The sequence below is a fragment of the Eschrichtius robustus genome, chromosome 13 (genome assembly GCF_028021215.1).
Source record: "Eschrichtius robustus isolate mEscRob2 chromosome 13, mEscRob2.pri, whole genome shotgun sequence".
NCBI classification, from domain to species: Eukaryota; Metazoa; Chordata; class Mammalia; order Artiodactyla; family Eschrichtiidae; genus Eschrichtius; species Eschrichtius robustus.
In genome coordinates, this window is record NC_090836.1 from 44264800 (window position 1) to 44287755 (window position 22956).

The 22956-nt window shown below is 53.2% G+C and overlaps 1 protein-coding gene across 1 annotated transcript; it reads right to left on the minus strand.

Moving 5' to 3' along the window:
• Nucleotides 1-1830: 1830 nt before the first annotated feature.
• LOC137775805 (keratin, type II cuticular Hb2-like) lies at nt 1831-22848 on the minus strand. Its single transcript, XM_068561953.1, is given in 15 exon segments — nt 1831-2060; nt 2580-2611; nt 2837-3062; nt 5010-5130; nt 7662-7673; nt 7675-7824; nt 8190-8285; nt 8923-8983; nt 11339-11538; nt 13293-13427; nt 13429-13737; nt 17788-17883; nt 18717-18777; nt 21448-21658; nt 22071-22848. Coding segments are annotated over 15 exon segments (2718 nt in total).
• Between the last annotated feature and the right edge of the window lie 108 nt (nt 22849-22956).

Consider the following 22956-nt stretch of genomic DNA (forward strand, 5'->3'; position numbering starts at 1 on the left):
TTGTAGTCACCTCTGTATCACCAGCTTCTAATGCAGGGCTTGGCACAGAAGAGATGCCCTATGCGGGGCTGTGGGGGAAGAGGAGCTGCATCCCAGCGCTCAAGAGAGGGGAGCCACAAGGGGGCATCTGTAATGGGGGGATTGTTACAGGGGATCACTGAGGCAACAGGGAGGGTATCAGGGCCAGGCAGAGGGTGGAACCGCTGCCACCAAGTCTCATTTCCAGGTCTTGGGGCTCCCGAGAGGGAGAGGAGGCTAGGGTGTGCCCCGCCCTGGCCAGTCTGTTGCCCGTCTTCCCTGCTTTCCCCAGGCCTGCACCTGCCCTGCCTGGGGACCTGGCTGGGGAGGCAGAGCCCAGGCTTTGAGGCTGCTGAGTACAGACATGACAGACTTTCTCTAGGACATACGCGGGGGACCATGTGGTGAGGAGGCCTGTGGGGAATAGGGCTGTGGTTTTTAACGTGGCAGGTGACTTGCAAACTATTGGGGTGTGATGTGCAGGTTTTAAGTGGAATTTGCATGGCTCCACACTCACTCCACAGGCCACTTGCCAATCATTCATATGTAGTTTTCCCTTTTGTATAATAACCTCTATTTCCACTCCCAACCCCACACCCCGCACCGGCCCCCAGTTCCCCAAAGCTGCCCATCATTTCCCCTTCAGCCTCATTGCCCTCCACAGAGCAGTGCCAATAATCCTGATTCCTGTAGCCTGGGAACAGTCAGTTTATTGGGAATAGACAAGCCCGGAGGCTCATGGCAGAGACATGGATCCCTGGGTGGGCAGGGCTTCTGCAGATGCAGCACAATTCAGGGGTAAGAGGTGTGCTCTGGGGAGGTGGGGTCAGCCCAGCACCTCCTCTTCCCTCGCAGCCCCTGAGTCAGAGCCTCCAAGTGTGCTGAGGCAGCCCCGTATCACTGCAGCCAGGAAAGCACGTTCATATCAGACCCAAAGCAAGAGGAACTCATGGGAGAGGGAGCAGGAGAGGGATGGCTACATACAGAGGGTAGGGGTGGGGCTGATTCCATTGAACAAATAACGTCAGCTCTTGATTGTCCCTTTGTTCAGTAAATACTCCATGTCCCCTTGCCTTTGTGCTAGGCATTTCTTAGCCGTCAGCTGCCACTGTGAGCTCAGGAAAAAATGTATTTTTATAGCGCCAGTTCAACACACCTGAGCAGGTAAATCTACTGCCCAAAGACCACCTCTTGATTCTGTGTGCTAACTGAGAGGACCATGGACAGGTCCCGAGCGAAGCTGAAATCCTGGCACTTGGCTTGGGAATTTGGAATGGGATTTGGGGGTGTCTCCTATTGATATTTGTAATAGTGCACGTATTAGGTGGGTGTTGAAAGGAGTTCACTTTTTAGGCGCATGACAGACCGAGGTAAGAGAGGAGGGGAATGTAAGGGGGTTGGGGGAGGCTGGCTTTGTGGGGAAAGTTCCATGGGATGATTCACAAAGCAGAACCGTGATGTGCCCATTTGGCCTTCTCATGGGGAAGAGAAGTGTTTGGGGGCCATTGCCATTCTCTTGGCCGCACTAGAGCCTGACTGTGCGTGGTCCAGGGATACGGCGGATGCATTTCCATTCTTTGCATCCCACCCCCACCCCAGGACCTAGCGCAGTGTCTGCACACAGCTAAGTGAAAGGTGACTCTTGAAGATACCTGAGGGGCAGCTCACGGTGAAAACCCAAGGGAAAACTTCGATCAGTACAGGAAGGTGGGATTTTGGAACAGCCTTGTCTTCAACCCTGGTGGCAGGGGGACAACATCCAGGCTGGGGGCTGGTGCCCTGTCCCCTGGGCTTCTAGCCTCTGGGGCTGTACTAACACTTGTGGCAGGAAGAGCCACCCCCAGCCCCTAGCTTCACGCTAAAGCTCCGCCTGCTTCCACAGCCCAGTAGCCCCTGGGGCTCACAGGGGATGTAGATTTCACTGGTACCCACGATGCTGCAGACCCCGCTGCTCTTGAGGACACTGGTGTCCCCTGGACAGTACATGGGTGTGCTGACCACACTTGGCTCGTAGAGGATGGCGCCTTTGGAGCTGCTCACAGCTGCGCGAACAGGAAGGGATGCTCAGGGCCCTGCCCTGAAACATCTCGGCCAGGCCAGGCCCCCACCTGCTGCAGCTCACTTCTAAGGACATTCCCATCCCAGCTACCAACTTCCATGTCTCTCACTCCGGCCACATAAAGTGCTTAGCAGTTCCTCACGTGTCTCTCCTCTTGCCCCAGAGCCCTATCTTCTGCTTCACCCTCTCTGTTTCTATTTGTCTGAGCCTGCTTCAAAACCTCTTTCTCTAGAAAAGCATCCCCTTGTCTATATGGTTCCTTGCAGCTTCTGGGCCCTGAAGCACTGGGACCACGCTGCATGTCTGCTCCTGATTCTGACTCCCATAGACTTGGGTAGCTCTGAGGGAGAGCCTCTCCATCTGCCAGGAGCTCCAGGCAAACAGAACTCTTCCTTTGGGGTGGGGGAAGCACGCTGAGGTTTGGGCAGGGGCCAGTGTGGTCTATTATGGGTCGATCAGCTCCCAAGACCCCAGAACCGGTGGGGAGGGCTCATCTACTCACAGATATTCATGGGCCCAACACCTTCACACAGCCTGGGGGTGGGAGGAAAAGGAGACACAAGGGAACTGCATCAGAGAATGAGGCCAAGAAGCACGCGGCACCCCCCCGCTTCTGCCTGCTCCACGGACCCTGTCAACGAGGAGGGCCTGTGGTCTGCATGCCGTTTTAGATTTTCCACGACTGCGGGATGGGCAATGGCGGCAGCAGCAACCAGAGGGCAGGAGAATAGATATACCTGGTGCCCATCCTTGCCTTACCTGTGCTCCTCGCCCTCCAGCAGGCGCCTGTAGGTGGCGATCTCGATGTCCAGGCCCAGCTTGGAGTTCATCACCTCCTGGTACTCCTTGAGCAGGCAGGCCATGTCCTGCTTGGCCTTCTGCAGGGCCTCCTCCAGCCCCGCCAGCTTGCAGCGGGCATCACTAAGGGCCGCCTCGCCCTGCTGCTCTGCCTCGGCTATGGCACCCTCCAGTTTGCAGCGCTGGGAGGAGAGGGCACAGAAAGGCATTATGGGGCGCCCTGGAGCCCTGGACTGACTCTTAGAAGAACAGAGAACACGGTCATTGTGAGACAATTAGAAACAATATATATTGGTCTCTGCCCCCAGTTTCTGGACAGAACTCCCCCAAACCTTGTAATTTCCTAAGTGATAAGCACACTAAGAGCATCCTTTGTTCTAACATTTGCTCCTTGGCCCTGGTTTCTGACACAGAGTCCCTAAACCCCTTAGAATTTCCTGGGTATTGGCAACGTCTTTTGCTTAATTAAGGTGACTCTAGGTGGGCTCCTGGATGGGGGCTGGTCACCAGAAAGACCAAGCCATGATGAGAAGCTGGGAATTTTTAGCCCACCCCGCAAATCTCCCGAGAGGGGAGAGAAGCTGGGAACGGAGGTAATAATTGATCATGCCTATGAGAGGAAGCCTCCATAAAATCCCAGCAGTAGAGGATTCAGAGAGCTTCCAGGTTGGTGACCAGGCGGAGGTGTGGGGAGAATGGCATGCCTGGAGAGGGCGTGGAAGCTCCACACCCCTCCCCCATACCTTGCCTTTTCCATCTCTCCCACCTGGGTGTTCATCCGCATCCCTTATCATATGCTTTTATAATAAACCGGTAGATGTAAAGGAATCTATTTTCCTGAGTTCTGTGAGCAACTCCAGCAAATTAATCGAACCCGAGGAGGGGGGTCACGGAGACCTGCAATATACAGCCGATTGGTCAGAAGCATAACCTGGACTTGTGATTAGCATCTGAACTGGGGGCAGCCTTGTGCGACTTGTGGGGCAGTCCCTAACCTGTGGGATCTGATGCTATCTCCAGGTAGGTAGCGTCAGAAGTGCGTTAAGTTGTAGAACACCCAGCTGGTGTTGCAGAACTGGTTAGTAAGGAAACACCCTTCCCCCATATCTGGTATCAGAAAGTGTTGTGAATGTGCTGGTGGGAGGGTAAAGGAGGGACACAGGAGGAAGAGCGAGTTTTTCCTACAGTCATGGTTATGTGCCAGATTCAAATCTGCTGTGAGTTTTCATCCTAGGATTGTGACATCTGGTTCCTCTGGGGGATGGGGACCAGTTCTCCTGTCTATAACACCTCAAGGAGTTCTGTGAGTTTCCTCTAGGTAAGCCAAGCAATTTCTTTGTGACTAATAGATTTTAAGTGTCTGCCTGGTCTTCACTAGCCTAGGAGAAGAGAGTGAGTCTGAGTTTATGAACTCTGCGGAGTCACCTTGAATTTCAGGATCATAGAATTAGAGTCTTTGGTTGGAAGGGGCCTTGGAGAATATCTTTTCTATACTCCCATCTAGTGAAGCATCCTTGCTATTCCATCTTTTTTTTTTTTTTAAACTTCATCACTTTTTCTTTTTTTTAAATGTTTTTATTTTATTTATTTATTTTTGGCTGTGTTGAGTCTTCGTTGCTGCGTGCAGGCTTTCTCTAGTTGTGGTGAGCAGGGGCTGCTCTTTGTTGCAGTGTGTGGGCTTCTCATTGCGGTGGCTTCTCTTGTTGTGGAGCACGGGCTCTAGGCACGTGGGCCTCAGCAGTTGTGGCACGCAGCCTGAGTAGTTGTGGTGCACGGGCTCAGTAGTTGTGGCGCACAGGCTTAGTTGCTCCGCGCACGTGGGATCTTCCCGGACCAGGGCTCGAATCTGTGTCCCCTGAATTGGCAGGCGGATTCTTAACCACTGCGCCACCAGGGAAGCCCCTTGCTATTCCATCTTGATGAAAGCAGGTTGCCCAGCCTCTGCTGGGGGCCTCACTGTTCCCTGGGCCTGCTCATCCTGCTGTGGGTCCGCTGTTCTGTAGAAAGGACTTGCTCCCTCTCGTGGGAGACAGCGCAAGTTTATTCCCTCCTCAACTGGGCCCCCAGGGAGGATGGACCCACCCATCGTGACCAAGACCGGACGGCGGGTTACCCTGTGATGGCCTCATCTAGGCTTTGATGTTCTCAGTGTCTTGCTGCAACCACTGGATCAGCTTGTTTATTTCCAGAATCTCGTTCTTGCAGTTGCGGAGGTTGTCACAGTGGGTCCCGGCTGTCAGCCGCAGCTCCTCATACTACCGGATAGGGAGGTCAGAACCTGGGCACCCACACTGTGGTCCCTCCCAGCCCCCTTTCCCACTGTCCCCCGTGTCTCCTCTCCTGACTTCCTGGGTCAGGTGCTTTTGGATTCTTATACTTGTTCTGTTCCCCATCCCTTATCCATTTCTGGTCCTTTTCTGGGCTACTCCTTATTCCTTTCTCATATTCCAGCCCTGAATCTTTAGGCTTATTAAATTCTCCTCTAAGCTCCAAACTCCCCTTCTCTCTGTTTAGTGATTCTGTGTCTTGTCCTTTTCTCTCTGCCCTGGGATTTCCCTCCTTTTTGCTCCATCCCTGCTCTGGACCTTGGAAGGGGATTCTGTGCTCAGCCTGGGGTACCTAACAGACCAAGGACTGAGGACACAGTATGTCTGCCCCCGCCAGGGTGAATATGTTTGTATATTCTCCTTCAAAACAATTGAAAACAAAATGCAATATTATTTCCTATCTTGGCTTAACACTTTTTTTTAAACTTTTGCACATTGAATCTAATTTCTGAATAGTGTGTTATAGATTACATTAATAGATTAAAAAATTAGCCAACTTTATGTTTTCTGCATATAATGGATGGGAGCGTTTTGCATAGAAAATGCAAAACAAGATAAGCACAAGTCACTCTCTTTGGTTATTGTGAAAAACCCTGTAGTTGCCCAATCAATATCCATTCTCCTCTTCTTCAAACAGAAGCCCAGATAAGAGAATATTTCTCAGCTTTCTCATCAACGAGGTGCACGGCCATTGCTGGGTAGGGCTTCTAGGAAAGCTATTTAAAGTCACAGATGACTCAGTTGTCATGTTCCTTTTGCCCTCTCTTCTTCTGCCTGCTTGGAATGAACATGTGAGGTTGGTGGTATCGCAGCCATCTTGGGACATGGGGCAACCATGAGGATTAAAGCACTGTGCTAAGAATGACAGAATAGAAAGCTAGAAGGAGCCTGTGTTCCTGATGGTAACATAGAACCCCAGAGTCACCTGTGGGCAGTCTATTTCTTTACTTTCAAATTATTTGAGAAAAAAGTAAAAATCAAATTTGTTTCAACTGTTATTATTACTATTGATTTCTGATCCTCACAGCTAAATACAATTTTTAAATAATAGAGTTATCTTTCTGGTTCTAACTTAGGAGGATGGGAAACTGAGGTTATTTTCCCTGAGCCCACCTGACCGATGAATGGCCCAGGAGAGTGACTGGAGGAGGGGCCGGCCGGAGCAAAACCCGGCCGTGGGTGAGCCACAGACTGAGTCACAGGGAGCTGACTCCAGGCCAGGGTTTGATACCTTGATCACCATGGATCTCCAGAAAAAGGGTAGAGCATTGCTTGGGACACTCCCTGGAGACTGGTACCCATTGCCTTCAGAAAAAAGTCCAAAGGCTTCAGTGCAGCTCTGCAGATCTGCTGTGATCCGGCCCTGTGTCTCCAGTTGCATTTCCTTCATGGTGCTTCTTTTCATGCTTCTCCGGCCTGGCTCCTGCTGGCCCTCAGCCAGACGTCCCTTCCCGCATGCTCTGCTTATGGAAATCATACTTGGCCTTCAAGATCCAGACCACATCCCAGTGCCTCCGCCTTTCCAGACACAATTTGTTACTTCCGTCATCATCCTACTCCCTTAGCCTGCAGCTCGGCCTTAGCGGTCACTTCATGCTACCTCGTATTTCAGTTTGGCTGGTTACACGTTTCTCTCCCGTGGACTGTCATTTCCTTGAGGATGGGGATGGTGTGACTCTTAGTATTCTCATGGTTCCACACACCCCAGTAAGGCCCTCCTTCCCTGGCCACCCTGTTGAAAACCGTATTCCCACCGTACTCCCTACGCTTCACCCTGATTTATTTTCTCCACAGCACGTGTCCATCTAACATACATCCACTGTACTTATTTGTCTTGCCTGTCCCACCCCTGCCCCTGCCTCTGGAATGAAAGTGACACGAAGGCAGGGATTGTTTGTGTTGTGCCCTGCTGGACCTCCAGCACCTAGAATGGTGCTTGGCAAACGATGGATGCTCAATAAATGAATGAATGAATGAATGAATGAGTGAGTGAATAATGAATGGTGCCTTTCACAGATAGGGTGGGTAAGACTGAGATGATAATATTTGTTAAATCAAATTGCTCTCAGGGACACCAACTGCCCTCCCAGCAAGGCCCTAATTACCTAAGTCTGGGGCCACCTGAATCACGGTTTCTGCTCCACTATTAGTAACCACCCCATGCCATCAGCCTCCTCCCATGCCCGGAAGCCCAGAGTCCTTTTGCCATCATTGCCAATTAGCATTCCTTGAATGCTACTTAGGGGAGCACTTCCAGCGAGTCTGTGGGTGAATAAAGCTGGGGAGCTCTGATGCCAGCCCTGGGCTGTCTGTGGGGTCTCCCACACGCTCTGCGGGGACCTGGCCTGAGGCCTGGCCGAAACGACGGGGGCTGGGCGTGGCATGGCCCTCAGTCTCTCCTCACCCGCTTCCTGGGGGATAGTGGGTCTGGGGTCCCCCGGACCCCGCCTGGGCCTCACCCGGCTCTGGTACCCAGGCCTCTGCTTGGGCTTTGCTGCGGCTGGCGATTTCGTCGTACTGGGCCTCGATCTGGGCAACGATGTCGTCCGCCTCCAGCTCCCGGCTCTTGTCCATCTTCACAATGATGGAGGTCTCTGAGATCTGAGACTGCAGCAGGCTGATCTCCCGGGGGTGGGGACCCCGGGTGAGAACGGGTGAGCTCTTTGAGGATAAAGTGGGGGAGGGAGGGGGGAAGAAAGAGGAGACCCAGCTCTGACCTTCCCACAGCAGATTTGCGCGGGCTTTGCCTAGCTGTCCTGGCCTTCGGCCACCAGCCTGCTCCTCGTCCACTCCCTCCAGTTACACAGAGACCAAGAGCTACGCTCTGGGCCGTCCGACTTCTGGGAGTCTCTCTGCCTGAGTACTAGCTGTCCCATGCTGATGTCTTCACTTGCTCACTTCTAAGCCTGAAAGGTACCCGCAGGGCAGGAGCTTTCCCACCCCATCATCCCTACAGAACTGGCCCCTGGCTAACCACCTGTGGGTACCTCCTCACATAAGCTTTTCAGGAAGTCGATCTCCTGGACCAGAACCTCCACGTTGGTCTCCAGGTCAGCCTTTATCAGGAAGGCTGTGTCCATATCCTGCGGCCAGAGGAGTGACAGTCGTAACCTGGGGCCACCCCTCCGCCAGCTGGGCCACCTCCCAGGCAAGGTGGTGGCAGGTGGCGGGTGTGGGACCCACCTTTCCTCGCTTAGGCCCATGTGGAAGGGAAGGGGTGACAAAGCCAAGGATGGAGTGAGGGGTCCCCAGCCCCAGGACCCCATGCCTGGGCCTGGCATTCTGATGGGGAAGCATCTGAAGGGAATGGGGTTAAAGGAGCCTTGAATGCATTCCTCAGAGCTCCCCGTGGACCTCAGGCCAGAAAATACGTCGCTGTCTATGTGAGGGATCAACAAGACGATTTTCATCTCTGGGAGTCTGAGTCAGAGTCTTTGTTTTGGCTTTGATTTGGCATTTGCAACATCTCCAGCTTCTTGGGCAGGTGTAAATACAACCCTTAACACGAGTTGGGAGGTGGAGGCCAGGTCATTCCCTGCCCTTCTGCAAGGGGCGGTGGAGGCTGGCCTTCCTCCCTCCCAGGGTCAGTGGGGCTGGCACCAGGGTCTGCGGGGTGAGCGGGCTGCAGGCACATTTGGACACGGTCCAGGGGCTGAGCGTCCCCAGGCCCAGTGGGCCAGCTCAGGGGGCCTTCTCCCTCCCTGGGCCATCCTCCCTCACCTTTTTCAAGGCAACAAACTCATTCTCAGTAGAGGGCTGCAGGGAGAGCTCCTTTTCATATCTGGTGGAATGGGCAGGGGAAAATGTTTTAGTTGGGCTTGTGGGGTTTGGAAGGGAGTTGGTATCAGGCCTGAGGGTAGGAGCCTCTGGGGGCAAATCTGTGTCTCACCGACTGAATGCTCTAGGGAGGCACCAGGTCCAGCCCCATCTCTGGACATCTCTGGCTCCTCCATCCACTCAACACAGATGACTTTTATCATAGCCTCTCATTAGCCACTTTGCAAGTTTACCTTCCATGCCACTGGCCAGTAGCCTGTTCCTGTGTCGAATCATTCTCTGGGAAGTCCTTCTTAAAGCTACCTTTATTCTATCTTGCTGCTGAGGAAGCTTACCTCATCTAGTCGTTTCCTCTGGGAGGGCGGTGAAGAGTTGGCTGCCTGTTGCTGGCACAGCTGTCTTCTCTGAGTTGTTCTGAGAGTTGGCTGTAGTCACTGAAATCCCAGCTGACCCCATGCCCCTCCTCACCAGGAGAGTTCTGAGCCTGGCCTCTACCTGCAGCTCACTTGCAGAGGTAGCAATTACTCACTTTATCAGATCCTCAGAGACAGCCTGCCTATTTCCTCTAGGCTCCAAGGGAGCTCCTCACCCACTCACTGCCCCCGAAGGCAACGGAATCAGGGTCAGGGGTTTAGTCTGGCCGAATGACTCAGTTTGATGAGCGACATCGATGCATTAAAAGCTTCCCCATGCTTCCTGACGCCCGTCCTTCCGTTTTCCAGCATAACTCTGCCGCTGCACAGGCTCTGGACACTGAGACTGCCACCTGGGTTTCAACCCCAGCTCTGTCCTGTGCTAGTCATGTGACTTTGGGTAAGTGACTGCGCCTCTCTGGGCCTCAGTTTCATCATCTGTAGAATGAGGATAACACTGGTCCTGCCTCACAGAGCTGTTGTGTTACAAATATCACACTAGTTAACGTCTGCAAAGCACCACGTGAGTGCCTGGCACAGGGTACTGTGTATTTGCTATTATTGTTAAAATACCATCTGGTCTCATCCTTCTCCTATTGCCCCACTTTTAAAATCAAAAGTCCTTATCTTGAGCTGCAAAACATGTCCCCTACCCATCTTGTATCCATCAAGAAAGGCATCGCTCCTGCTGAGAGGGCTGGCCTTACCCCACCCATGACCTTACCACATCTCGCCTGTCACAGTCTGCTTGAGTTGCCCCCTCTCACTTGCACACTCTGGTCCTTCCTTGTCACCTGCTCCTGTCCCATCTTCTTTTCTGTGGTCTACTCTGGACTCCTCTTTTATAAGAAACAACTGGAATGAAACATGTCCTTCAAGGCCCTGAGCAAAATGGCACCTCCCCCAGGAAGTCTTCCTGGGCCACATCTGCTCTCTCGCTCTCTTGGGGTTCCTCTCCCCTCATGCCTTGTACCACCTTGTAGCTGTTGGTGTGCATGCGTGGAGGTCTGTGCTGACTGGACCAGGACATCTTGAGGGAAAGAGGCAGACTTTCCCAACTTTATCACACCCACACTGCCCCCAGCACAGCGTCTGGCCCCAAGGAGACATGTGGCTGACACCTGCAGCATGTGTGTCCCCAACGTGGCTCCGTTCCACCAAATCCTTGCTCTTAGCATATTCACACTGTCAATGGAGATGTGCCTCTTTCAACTCTCCCCCGCTGTCATGAGAGACCCACCCAGGACCATGAGGCAATTTATCTAGGCCTCAGCTTCTTGCAAGAAGCACTGAATCTACTAGCCTGTGAGTTCTTCATTAACACATGCTTATCCACTACCTTCTGGTGTGTGAGTCAGGTCTGGAGCTGTTCTCAGGGAGGGCCAGCTATACAACCTTCACCACAAAGAACTGGGAGGGAGACAGGGAGATGGAGCAACTGGGGGTGATGACTTCTGGTTGCTCCAGGAGGAGGCGGGATGGGATATATTGTATTAGCCCAAATGTTGCGAAGAAATCCCAAGAGGGGCTTATCAGGAAGAAGGAACAGTGGGAGTCCAAGCTCGGAGGGAGGAGGGTTTGGGGATCTGTTTGGGGACTAAGAAGTGTGCAGGATCTACCAAGGGACTGATGGAAGATAAGGCAGAGCAGGTGGTAGGGCAGAACCCTGGAGCGCCGGGAACGGCAGGAGAAAACTTGTTTTACATGAAGAGAGGAAGAGCGTGGTGGGAAGGGAGATGAAGACAAATCCGCAATCTCAGAGCTTCTGCCGTGTGCCAGACAGGCAGTATCCTAGATGCTCTGCCTGCATTATCCCACCTGATTGTGCTACCACCTAATGAACTAAGTTTTCAGCCTCCCATTTTATAGATGGGGAAACTGAGGCCCAGATCGTTTATGTCACTTGCCCTAGGTCCCCCGGCTGGGTGGCAGCAGGGCAGACTCACTTTTTCTTGTAGGCCTCCAGCATGTCCTGGAGGCTGCAGAGCTCCGACTCTAGCCGGGCCTGGTCCCCAGTCAGCTGCTTCTGAAGGGCACAGATGTAGGTTTCGAAGATGGGCTTGATGTTGCTCTGGCAGCACCTCTGTTGCTGCATGAATTTCCACTTGGTCTCCAGCAGCTTGTTCTTCTGCTCTAGGAACCAGACCTACAGCCAAGAACAGAATGTTATGGGGGTGCGGGGACCCTGGGGACCATGGCTGGCGAGAGTAAGTGCTGGTGGGGGCAGTGGAATCCATCTGTGCTCCCACTCCCAACACGCTGCTGCTGTGTCTCTGTGTCTCCCCTGCCTGGGGTGGCTCATAAGACCCCACCTCCCACCCAGGGTCACACACTGTAAAGGAAGGAGGGCTTTCCCAAGAGGCCTGGGACAGGTCCTCCTTCCAGCCCTGCTTTCCTCCCATGAGCCTGGTAACCTGGGTCGAGCCATCCCAGCCCTTCAAGCCTCACTTTGCTGCCGAAAGCTCCTACTTGGGATCTTATGGGGAGACCTTTGTACGTCTTCATACTAATGTAAGCTGGTGAGTATACTGGGAATTGGGGCTTCTTCAATTACAGCCCAGGGGCACTCAGGGGACAAAGCGCAAAGGCTTGGTGCTAACACTTGGTGCTACTCTGCGCCATCCTGCTGGCTGAGTCCAAAACATGTCCCTGTCACAGTAATGTGGAGAGCTGCTGGCCCAATCCTTTATTTTTGTGGCTTGGAAACCGAGGTTAGGAGAAGCTGAGTGAGTTGGCTGTGGTCACCCAGCTAAGCTAGTCACTGGCAGGGCACACACGGTCTCTGGTCCTCGCCCTGGATTTTGCATCTTGTGCACCATCTCTCAAGAAAATGGCAGAGGAAGTAATGTTGCTCTCAACGGCCCCATTACCAGGAGGCTCTCAGCCTCATAGAAGGTGGTGTGACGTAGCTGACAATCAGGGCCCACATTGTTAGGATGAGTTTACAACCAGAACTTAATGACCTTTCAAAATAAAACTGTAAGTCTAACAGTTCCCATTTACTAAAACAAGTTCCTTTTGGGAGCATTTTGCATATATTAGTTCCTTTAATTCTCCCAATCCATCTCTGCCCCCTACCCCACTGGGCAGCAGGGTCCCTGAGGCTGGGAGGCGAGTGGTTTGCAGAGGGCCTCAGGGTAACAGTCAGGAGTGGAGCCAGCACAAGGGTCCAGGTCTCCTGACTGCCAGTTCAGGACTCTTTGCCCTAAACTTGGGGTCACCAGAAACACCAGCTCAGCCCTTGGCATGTATCCTGACCGCAAGAGCCTCCCTGGGGTATAGGGACAGGCCCAGAAGCAGCTGAGGTGACAGGCCAGTCCAGCGCCTTCCAAACGCAGCACATCACCCTTCCCTGAAGCTTTTCAGAGCTGAGGCTCGGGGGTTGACAGATGTAAGACTTTGGTCACTGCAACTTTGTATCCCTAGCTCTGACTGCCCCACCTTCTCCTCATCTCAGGCCTAAGCTGATGGCAAATTCCAGGGTCACAGTGCCCACCCCTGCCTCCAGGCCCAAGGGTCTCGCCCCAGCTCATGCCCTCAGAAGATGGCTCTTTCGTTAAACCCTCATCAGGAAGGGCAGGCCTCTGCTTCCTTGGTTTGCCCTTTCAGTATCTATCATTGATTTGGAAGTTCCTCTTGTAGTCTGACCTCAGGGCCCCTTGGTGATTTTATCAGATAATATCCAGAGACAGATGACATATTAAAAAAAGGACAAGCAAGCAGAAATTTCTAGTGCTGAGACTGATCTAACCAGCTTTCAGTGATTAGGGGTCGTGGAGCACAGGAGAGGCCAATGGATCCACCATGGCTACTCTGCCGTCAGTCTCTCCCTGTTCTTGGGGCAGCCACAAGGTGCTTTCTGCCTCCCATGGCCCTGGACCCCTGCGCCCACCCTCCTACCTTGTTGATGAAGCACGCAAAGCGGTTATTGAGGCACTTGGCCTGCTCCTTCTCGCCCCTCTTCACCCTCTGCACGGTCGGATCGATCTCCAGCTCGAGTGGGACCAGCAGGCTCTCACTGATGGTGACGGGGGGGGGGGATGCAGACAGAAGGCTCGCAGGCGGCACCCACGCGGTACCCGAAGCCAGGCAGGCCACACCTGGAGGTGACCCGGGGCCTCCCGAAGCCCACGTTGCACAGGATCCGGGAGCCGAGGCAGCCCAGGGCGCGGAGGCCTCCGCGGCCCACGGGCCGGCATGGTCCCTTGCTCACTGCGTAGTGGGTGACCATCCGGGGTGCGGGGGGGATGGCTGAGCATGAGCTGAAGCTCCGGCTACCACATCTGGAGCCCTGCTGGAAGGAGCGGCACGACACGGAGGGAGAGAGAAGCAGGGAGACGGGGCCCTGGCAGGAGGGCGGGGGCGCGAGTTACAGGACAGCTCAGCCTCTACACTTTTGTCTGGGGATGGAGGGCTGAGCTGGGCCAAACCCCAAATCACCACGAAATCAGGTTTATGAGCTTGGCATATTGGCAGCTGCTGAGTACCAAGGTGGGTAACTAGGGTAGCAAAGAGCAAAGGGCAGGAGCCAATGGTCAATGCTCGTGGGTCTCATAAAAATCCTATTTGTCCGTCTTCCTCGTTTATGCGGGTGATGAAAGGGGCCAACCAGACAGATATGTTTGGCGTGTTCAGTGGCTCGGCCTCAAGGAAAGGGAGAGTTGGGACCTTATGCCCTTTCCTGGGGTCAGGGGGAGGGGCGGGGCATGAATTATCTACCTGGCTGCTCCGGGATTAGAGGTCAAGTTACATGTGCTTGAGGATGCTCTATTCCCCCAAGGCTGTTTCTATGTTTTTCTGCGCATGCTCCAGACCCAAGTGCCCTCCACGGGCTCTGAGCTGGTCCTAGAAGCCCCCAGGGAGGGAGGCTTTTGGCGTGAGAGAAGCCTCCCTCAGCAGGCGGGGCCCTGGCCTCCTCAGGCCAGGCGGAGTCCTGGCTCTGGCTCAGCTACCTAGCCACTGTCCCTCTAGGGCTTCTGAGATAGAAGGCTCCAGACATGTGACTGTTGTCTCCAGGGCCTGGTTAGTCGAAAAAAGGCTGGAGGGGACTCAAGAGGAGATGCCTTGTGCTTGAGGAAGGGAGAGGAGTGGATGCTTCCCCGAGACGCTTTGGGGCCCTGGATAGCTGTTAGCGTATTTGACGCCATCTTGGCCCATACAGCTCCTCCAGTCCTTCCCCTGACCCCACCTAGGGCTGTACTGTGCAGTAAATTACTTCTCTGTCATCAAGGGCTTTGTAGTTAACAGATATTGTTTAATAATCATTAGGGACAGGTGGCCCCTATGCTCTGTTGGTCCCCAAGCAATGATGACAATCTTCCCTGACATATTCCCGGCACCCACAAGACTAGTTACCCATTCATAAACCTTGACTTAAGAATGCACGTCCTGTTTCCAAGCACCTACCCCTGTACCCCAAGTTAACTCTAAAATTGTCCCGATGGCCCCTCGGCGATGTGGAGTGCAGGTGCAAATGCTTCCAGATCGTTGTCTACCCAATCCCACCCTGTAAGTTACCCTGTAATAAACTGATCCATTGATTAAATGGAGCCGCCTGCCTCGTTTTTTGGTTTCAAGATAACTTCTCAGTTAGGTGGGCACTTTTTGTTCCCTCCATCCTCCAACTGGCCCCCAAAATACGTACTGTTGTCAGCCATTAAGTCAGGGTTCCTTTCCCTGTCTCCACACCCCATCCTGAGCCTCCCTGAGGTAGACAGAGCCTGCTCTGGGCCGAGGACATCTCTGGGGATGGTTGTTGCCCTCAGGAATTGTTCAGGTGGAAGCAGGATACAGGCTTTCTCCCCAGCACCCAGGTCACAGCTCTTTGGAGATGCTTGAAACGCCTCGCCTTTCCATCAGTCCCATCAGTGAAACCACTGTGGCCGACTGGTCTTTCCCTTCCACACTGTGACCTTCTTCCAGATCAAAATCAAGTCAACAATAATAGTTACACTTATTGGGTGCTTACTATGTGTTGGGACCACCCTGAGCTCTACATCCATTATCTCATTTAATTCTTGTGATGACACCATGATGCAGTTTCTATTTTACAGATAAGAAAAGTGAGGAGCAGAGTGGTTAAGTAAAACTCCAAAGCCACACAACTTGTCCAGGATAGGCTGGGATCCAGTCCCATCCTTTCTGATGTCACCGTGCTCTACTGCTCTGGTGGGGAGGAGTCTAGGTTAAGAATCAGGGGTCTACCGCCAATATGCATAGTGTCTGCTCTGTTTCTCGGCTTTCCCACGTCTAGATTAGGAGACTGGAACTCAAACATTTCTTGTGCATGGCAATTCTCAGTCTAACTGTGACATTTCACTCTGTCCCCTTTTGCATTGTCTTGACTTTGGGTCCCAGAGTGCTGGGGAGGGAAGACTGGGGCTTGGGGAGGTAAGGGGTGTAACAAGAGACCGTGGGGGATGGTGGGAAGCAGAGGCGGGGTGGAGGTCCTGTTGCATGGTGTCCGGGGAAGGGAACTCTCATTCTGCCCTGGAGTAAGCATTGTGGGCGCATGGAACCTGCTCCCGGAGAACTCCATTTCCAAGGTTGCCCTCTGAGCGTGGGTTAGGACACAGACTCAGTCAAGACCTAGAGAGCTCGGTGACATTTTTTTTTTTAACATCTTTATTGGAGTATAATTGCTTTACAATGGTGTGTTAGTTTCTGCTTTATAACAAGGTGAATCAGTTATACATATACACATATCCCCATATCTCTTCCCTCTTGCGTGACATTTTACTGAAGCGATTTCAGGGAATAGGCAGGAACAGGGAGCAGGAAGTTCAGAAGGGTTTGAGCCGTCAGAACGGGACTGACTTTTTTCTGAAATCATGAACTCTGTCTTCTTTTGAGCAGCATGGCAACCAGTCTGTATTGCCTTTGGAGTGAGTTTTGGTCTTGAATACATGGCAGGTGTTTTGAGGGCTTACAACTCTTTGGACTCAATGGGGAACCACCCTGTGAAGGCCACTCAAAAAGATCTCTGTGTCTCCCTCACTCCGCTATTCCACCGCCACCCTACCTCTGCTTCCTTCAAGGAGCTGAGTTCATGCCAGCTCAGGGCAAGGAAGAACAAAGGAAGAACTCCCTCTTTCTTCCAGGTCTGCTATCTTGGAACTTCCCTGTGGGCAGGGAATCTGGTGGAAGGCCTTAAAGAGTTCCAGCTCTGGCCAGAGTTGGGGACAGGCAAATCCACACCATAGACATTTCAGAGACAGGGAGATAGACACACAGGGTGGTAGAGGATGAACCGAAAAGGGAGAGAGGGTGAGGGAGAAGGTGGAGAGGGCAGGGTTAAAAGGAAAGAAAACTTTCCAGAAGAGAGATGTCATGGCTAGCTCAAAGGAAAGAGAAAACTCTTGAGCCTGGAGGATTCTCTGGGGGAGGACTATTTCCCAGGGCAGTTCTGATACAGGCTCATTGGGTTCCTTTCCCTGGTGTGTCCGTTGCAGGGTCTGGGGCCCAGCTGCCTTGCCCACACCCTCACGTGAGTCTCCCTCCCTCCCTCCCCATCGTCATCGGGACATTTCTGTTTGGGACAGTAATTCTAATATGGTCTTAAATGAGGCAGATGTGGAAGGAATCTGGCTCTGAACTCTTACACAATGTAGCCCCAGGCCGCAGAGAAATTTTGGGTTCTTGATTACATGATTCCATTCTGGTATGAACAGTGGAGTTGGTAATATTTTGAAGGGTGTCCCATCTCCCCAGCTCACTCACTCTACTCCAGCTACCTGGGCCTCCTCTGAGCATTTCTGGCTCGTCAGTCCCTTCAGGTTATCCTACACCATCTGCCTGCCACTGCCCCCTGTTGTCAATTTCTCCATCCCCCCCCCGAAATGGTGTAGTGATTCTCTCCGTGCTGCCCACCTCCTCCACTGTAATGGAAGCTCCAAGAACTTAGGTCCTTGATTGTGTTTGCCCAGCACTGTACCTGAAGCCCTGAGCTCAATGTTGGGCTTATAGAGGCACACAGCAAAATGCATCTTCAGGAGAGCCAGTTAATTATGCTGTGTGCTTCCAGAAGCACCCGAGGGCTCACTAGGTGCCACTTGATGTGAGTAATTGCATCATCCTGCAGCCGCTCTAGGAAGAGTAGCAGGTAAATCTGAGCTGGGCTGGGTGAGCCAGGTTGTTCAGATAGTTCTAGGGAAACCACGAGTGACAGGCAGTTCATTTGTCTGACCAACAGAACATGCTCGAACTTTTCACATCGACTGACCCACCAGCTGCCCTGGGAAACCTCACATTCTCCCTTGGTAGGGGAAGCAGCGTCCGCCCCGTCAATTCTAACTCAGGCATGCAGCGAGCGTCAGAGAGGAGACCAGGGAAGGGGCTGGCAGCCTCTGTGCTCTGCGCTCCTCTCCAGAAGCGGGGAGCAATCAGCCCCACTTACTGTGGCGTAGAAAGCCCTCAGGAAGTTGATCTGGTCCATTAAGGCTTCCACCTTGGCCTCCAGCTCCACCTTGTTCATGTAGGTGGCATCCACGCTCTGGGCACAGAACATGCTGTCACTCTGAGTCTCACCCTTCCTGGGCTAGCTGGCCGCTCTGTCTGCGAGTTAGGCTGGAGAACTTCAGCTCCCACGGAGTAGAGTGCTTCTCTATCCCAAGCTATAGATGGAGTGGAACGCAAGGGGGATCCAAACTCTGTGTGCAGCAGGGCTCTCAGGAAACGCCCACCTGCTCATCAGCTGGTGCCATGTGGAAAGACCTCCCATGTCACCTCCATGCTGTGAGGACAACCTGGCCCATCCTTGGCCCTTGGGCCCCCCTGCCTCTGGACTTTCCCAGCCTGCTCCTAGGATTCCCCTCCTCCTCACACTCTGCCCCTTCCTCGCCTTCACGCACTGCTGCTCCCTTCTTCCTCCTTCTCCAGATTAGCTCCGGGGCTGATTCTCTCCCTTCCTCCGCCCATCCCCGCCCAGCAGAAAGGTCCACAACTCCTGGAGCTGGTCCCTGTCCTGCACCCATCCCTGAGCCCAACTTGAGGTCCTACAGACCCAGCTCATCACAAGGTCCATTTTGCTTCCCCTTTCCCTGCACTGGACCCACGTGGCGGAGGGGGCTGGTGTCGGGATTTACAGCTCGGACTTGGGTGCCCTGGATCCTGACTCGCTTCTGGTTGTCTGGGTAACCTGCGGCAACTTATTTAACCTCCACAAACCTGAGTTTTCTCACTTCTAAAGTAGCACCTGCTTCCAAGATTGGCTGCGCAAATTAAGTAAAGCCTTGTATACAGGGCCGCTGGCTTAAGTGGCAGCTGTCACCCCCGGAAGGGGCCGCCTGGGCCTGGAGGCAGGAGGGAACATCCCTGTCTCCTCACCTTCCTGAGCACCACAGACTCATTCTCCGCCGCCGTGCGCCTGTTGATTTCTTCTTCGTTCCTGCGGGAAGGATGAAGTGGATGGGTGTTCGGAGCAGGGGTTCTGGGAGTGAGGTCCAGCAAGGGGGTGGGCTGTAGGTGGGTCTCCAGAGCAGACTGGGAAAATGTGCTGCTGTAGCACTGTTCTCCTGTTTGTTACACATGTGCCCCCCACCCCAAATCCATCGAGCAACCACCCCTGTCCGAACAAAACCCGAACTCGAAACAGCCCAAAACAGAACCACCCCTCATTCTTTCTGAGGTTGCTTTCTCACAGCTTTGCTCCTAAGAGGTCCCATGAAGGGACGGGATGCTTCCTTTTACCTCACGGTCTCGCCCAAGCCAAACAGGGGCCCTGAGGGGAGGAACAGAGAACAGCAGAGGCGGACAGCCTAGGCCTAGGCCGGTGCCTGCACCCCATGGCACCCTCACGTTGCGTCACTGTTCTCTTCTCAGCCCCTGCCCCGCAGCCTGGGAAGCAGATTCTTCAGGCTAATAAGAGACCTCTCCTTTGCCCCCTCCACCAAGTTTTCTCATCTTCAATTTGCCCCTAAGCAGCAACCCCACTACCCCCTGCCCCCCTGCTCACTGATCTCTGGGAGGGAAGTTTTACGTCTGCTCTAGGTGACCCATTTCCCACCCTACCTCCTAAGCATCAGCCAACCCCACCCTCTCGGAGGCTCTGGACAGCTGGGCTGTGGTTTGGGCTTTGTCTCTTCTGCCTACCAGCTGAATAACCCAGGGCAGTTTCCTTAACCTCTCAGAGGCTTTTTCCCCGTCTATGAATCCGCTTGTTGTTATGTTTTTAAGACCACGAAGTACTAACCCATGTGATGGATATAACCAGAGTCTCCCCGGCTTTTATGTTCCGTCTATTGTCCAGAGAATTTTCAGTACTGTGCCTTCGTCTAAGTTCTCTGAGAAAACTGATCTGATTTTCCTTATTGTTTCCTCAAGTTGTCTTTTCATTAGATCTGAGCATCTTGGCTTCACCCAACTCCATGCAATTGTCCTTCCGTGTTTCCCAGTTCACAGTCCCTCTGCCAGAGGGCAAGCATCACGTGGCCCTACACAAGCCTCTTAGACACCTGCCACAGGAACATCGCCATCCTTTAACCGGCAGCAGACTCCAACAGATACCCTCACCCTCATATCCCTCCAATGTACCTCTTTCCTTCTCAACCTTGAGCTTTTGTCTCCTCCTCCAGGAAGCCTTCTTGGAATGAAACACTGTTACCACACATTTGCATGATCTTATATATTACCCATCTGCACTTGCTTCTCTTGTCTATGTTTGCGTCACTACACGCATATACCTAATCATCAGTACAATAAAAATAGCTAACATGTATATGCCAGGCATTGGGCAGCCTACTAAGTACTTAACATGCAAGTTTTGCTTTAATATTCTCAATCCCCCTATGAGGTGGGTACTATTAATATCCCCTTTAACAGACAAAGGAACTGGGGCTTAGAGAGGTTAGTTTTCTTCAGGTCATTGAGCCAGTAAGTGGTTGAGCCAACACTGTAAACCTGACTAGATTCTATAGTGCTGTTCCACAGAACTTGTGTGGTGATGGAAATGTTCTGTATCTGCATCCATTATGGGACCCATTAGTCACATGTGGTGACTGAGCACTTGAAATGTGGCTAGTGTCACTGAGGGACTGAATTTTAAATTTTATTTAATTTTAAATTAATTTATATTTAAATAGCCCCATGTGACTAGTGGCTACCATGTTAGCACAACTCTAAAATCTGGACTCTTACTACATTATACAAACAGTAACCAAAACGTATCAAGTCACTTATTTTGTTTGGACCAAGAACATTAGATATAAATTAAAACAATAAAAATAAGAAATTATTTGTATCTATAGGCAAGAGCATGCCGCTATGTTTAGCGGGGTGTGTGTGTGTGTGTGTGTGTGTGTGTGTGTGTGGTTCCAGGAAAAAGGCAGCAAATATGCTTCCTTTTTCTTCATTTCCCAGCCTTGGCTGGGGTTGGGGTGGATGCATGAACACTGTGTAAGTCAGCAATGGGATTGAGATGAACAAATGTGAGCATGAGATTCTACGGGTGTAGTTCATAACTCATGAGTTGCTACTTGTATAACCTTGGATGAGTTGGTTGCTATCTCAGAGTCTTACTTTCCTCATCTCCAGAGTTTGCAGGGTTATGTGTATCACACTCTACGTGCCCATGTTAGTTTTCATCTCTAAGCCCAGCCCTTCCTCAAAGGCTCAACATTTATTTTAAAATTAATTAATTTATTTATTTTTGGCTGTGTTGGGTCTTCGTTTCTGTGCGAGGGCTTTCTCTAGTTGCGGCGAGCGGGGGCCACTCTTCATCGCGGTGCGCGGGCCTCTCACTGTCGTGGCCTCTCTTGTTGCGGAGCACAGGCTCCAGACGCACGGGCTCAGTAGTTGTGGCTCACGGGCCCAGTTGCTCCGCGGCATGTGGGATCTTCCCAGACCAGGGCTCGAACCCATGTCCCCTGCATTGACAGGTAGATTCTCAACCACTGCGCCACCAGGGAAGCCCCGAGGCTCAACATTCTTGACTGCAGGGTCCCAGTTCTTCTCCTGAGTCCACCTCCGTGCCCTAAGCGTGTGCCCTGTTTCCCACTGGCCTGGACACTCCCGGAGAGCAGAGCCTCCCCTGGAGCCTCAGGGCTGAGCCGCCACTCACTTGCTCTTGAAGTCCTCCACCACGTCCTGCATGCTTTTCAGCTCCATCTCCCGCCTCGAGCCCTCTCCCCCCAGGCTGTCCAGCTGCTGCCTCAGGTTGTTGATGTAGGCTTCAAACATGGGCTCGAGGTTGGCCCTGGTGGCTTTATGCTCCTGCAGGAGGCTCCACTTGGTCTCCAGGACCTTGTTCTGCTGCTCCAGGAACCGCACACCTGGACGGGGGAAGAAGAGAATGGAGTCTGGAGAAACTGGGGAGGCAGAGCCAGACACCCCAATTAATACGGGAGAGAGGAAAAGTATGCCTGTCTGCCAATGATATAACGGACAACTCCAGGTCAAAATGGAAAAGCCCATCAAGCCACCCCGATGTTCTCTGGGGCTCCACAGAACTAGTGCAGTGGGCCTTGGAGACTTTGATGGGGAGCCTCTCTTCCTGGGGTAAGTGTCTCTACAACACCTGCTCTGGGTTAGGTTAGTTTGCCCAGGGAATTTAACAGCTTCACTCTTCTCTCTGTGTTGACTGAACCAGCCAGCATGGCTCCCAAAGAGGATGAGGGGAAATTCCCACAGGTTCTGCGGGGCAAGCTGGCCCCACCTGCAAATACCTCTGCCCCCGGGAGGTGCTTGCTGAGTGGATGCGCTTTCCCACAGGGAGGTCGTTGGGTGACGGCTGCACTCTGGCCGGGGCCTCTCCAAAACTTCCTGCCAACCCAACCGCGTGGACCAGATGCAGCCCCCGGCTCGCTTTGTCAATGAAAGAGACAACCTTGTCATTGAGGGTCTTGATCTGCTCCCGCTCCTCTTTCCGTACCCGCTGGATGTTGGGGTCAATTTGCAGGTTGAGGGGAGTCAGGAGCCTCTGGTTGATGGTGACCTCTTGGATGCCTCCAGGGGGACAGATGGAGAAGCCAGAGCCCCCATAGCCCCCTCCAGTTCCACCCCCATAGCCGAACCCACCACTGACCCCGATCTCTCTGCTCGCCCTGCCATCAAAGCCACTTCGGAAGCTGCTGCTGCAGCCACTGATGGAGACCCGCTTGGTCCCCCTCCAGGTTGTAGAGGCTGAGGCTTCCACAGCTGGCCCCAGAGCCGCTGATCCTTCCCAGTCCTCCACTGCCCCCCCCCCCGGGGAGTGGCCCACAGAGACGGAGCTGAAGCGAGAGCGGCCGGTGGCTGGGGTGGTGGCCGAGGCCGTGCTGAAGCCCCTGCGGCTGCCGGTCTGGAAGGTGATAGCGGGCTGCCTGGACGTGGTGGCTGGGAGAGGCTGGCAAGGAGAGCTCCTGATGTGGGTACGTGTGGAGGGGCATGGAGGAGACAGGGCAGCTGGGGCGCCCTGGCCCCCTGGACTTTTATGGGCCTCTGGGAGGGGCAGGGCGTGCTCAGGCAGGCCCTCTGATGGCATCTCCTTGGCATCCACCAACCCTGAGCCCACACTCAGCTCCCCTCTGGAAACAGTGTAAAAGCCACTGGTTGGTTCCCTGACATCCCTCCCGCATGTGGAAACTCCTTT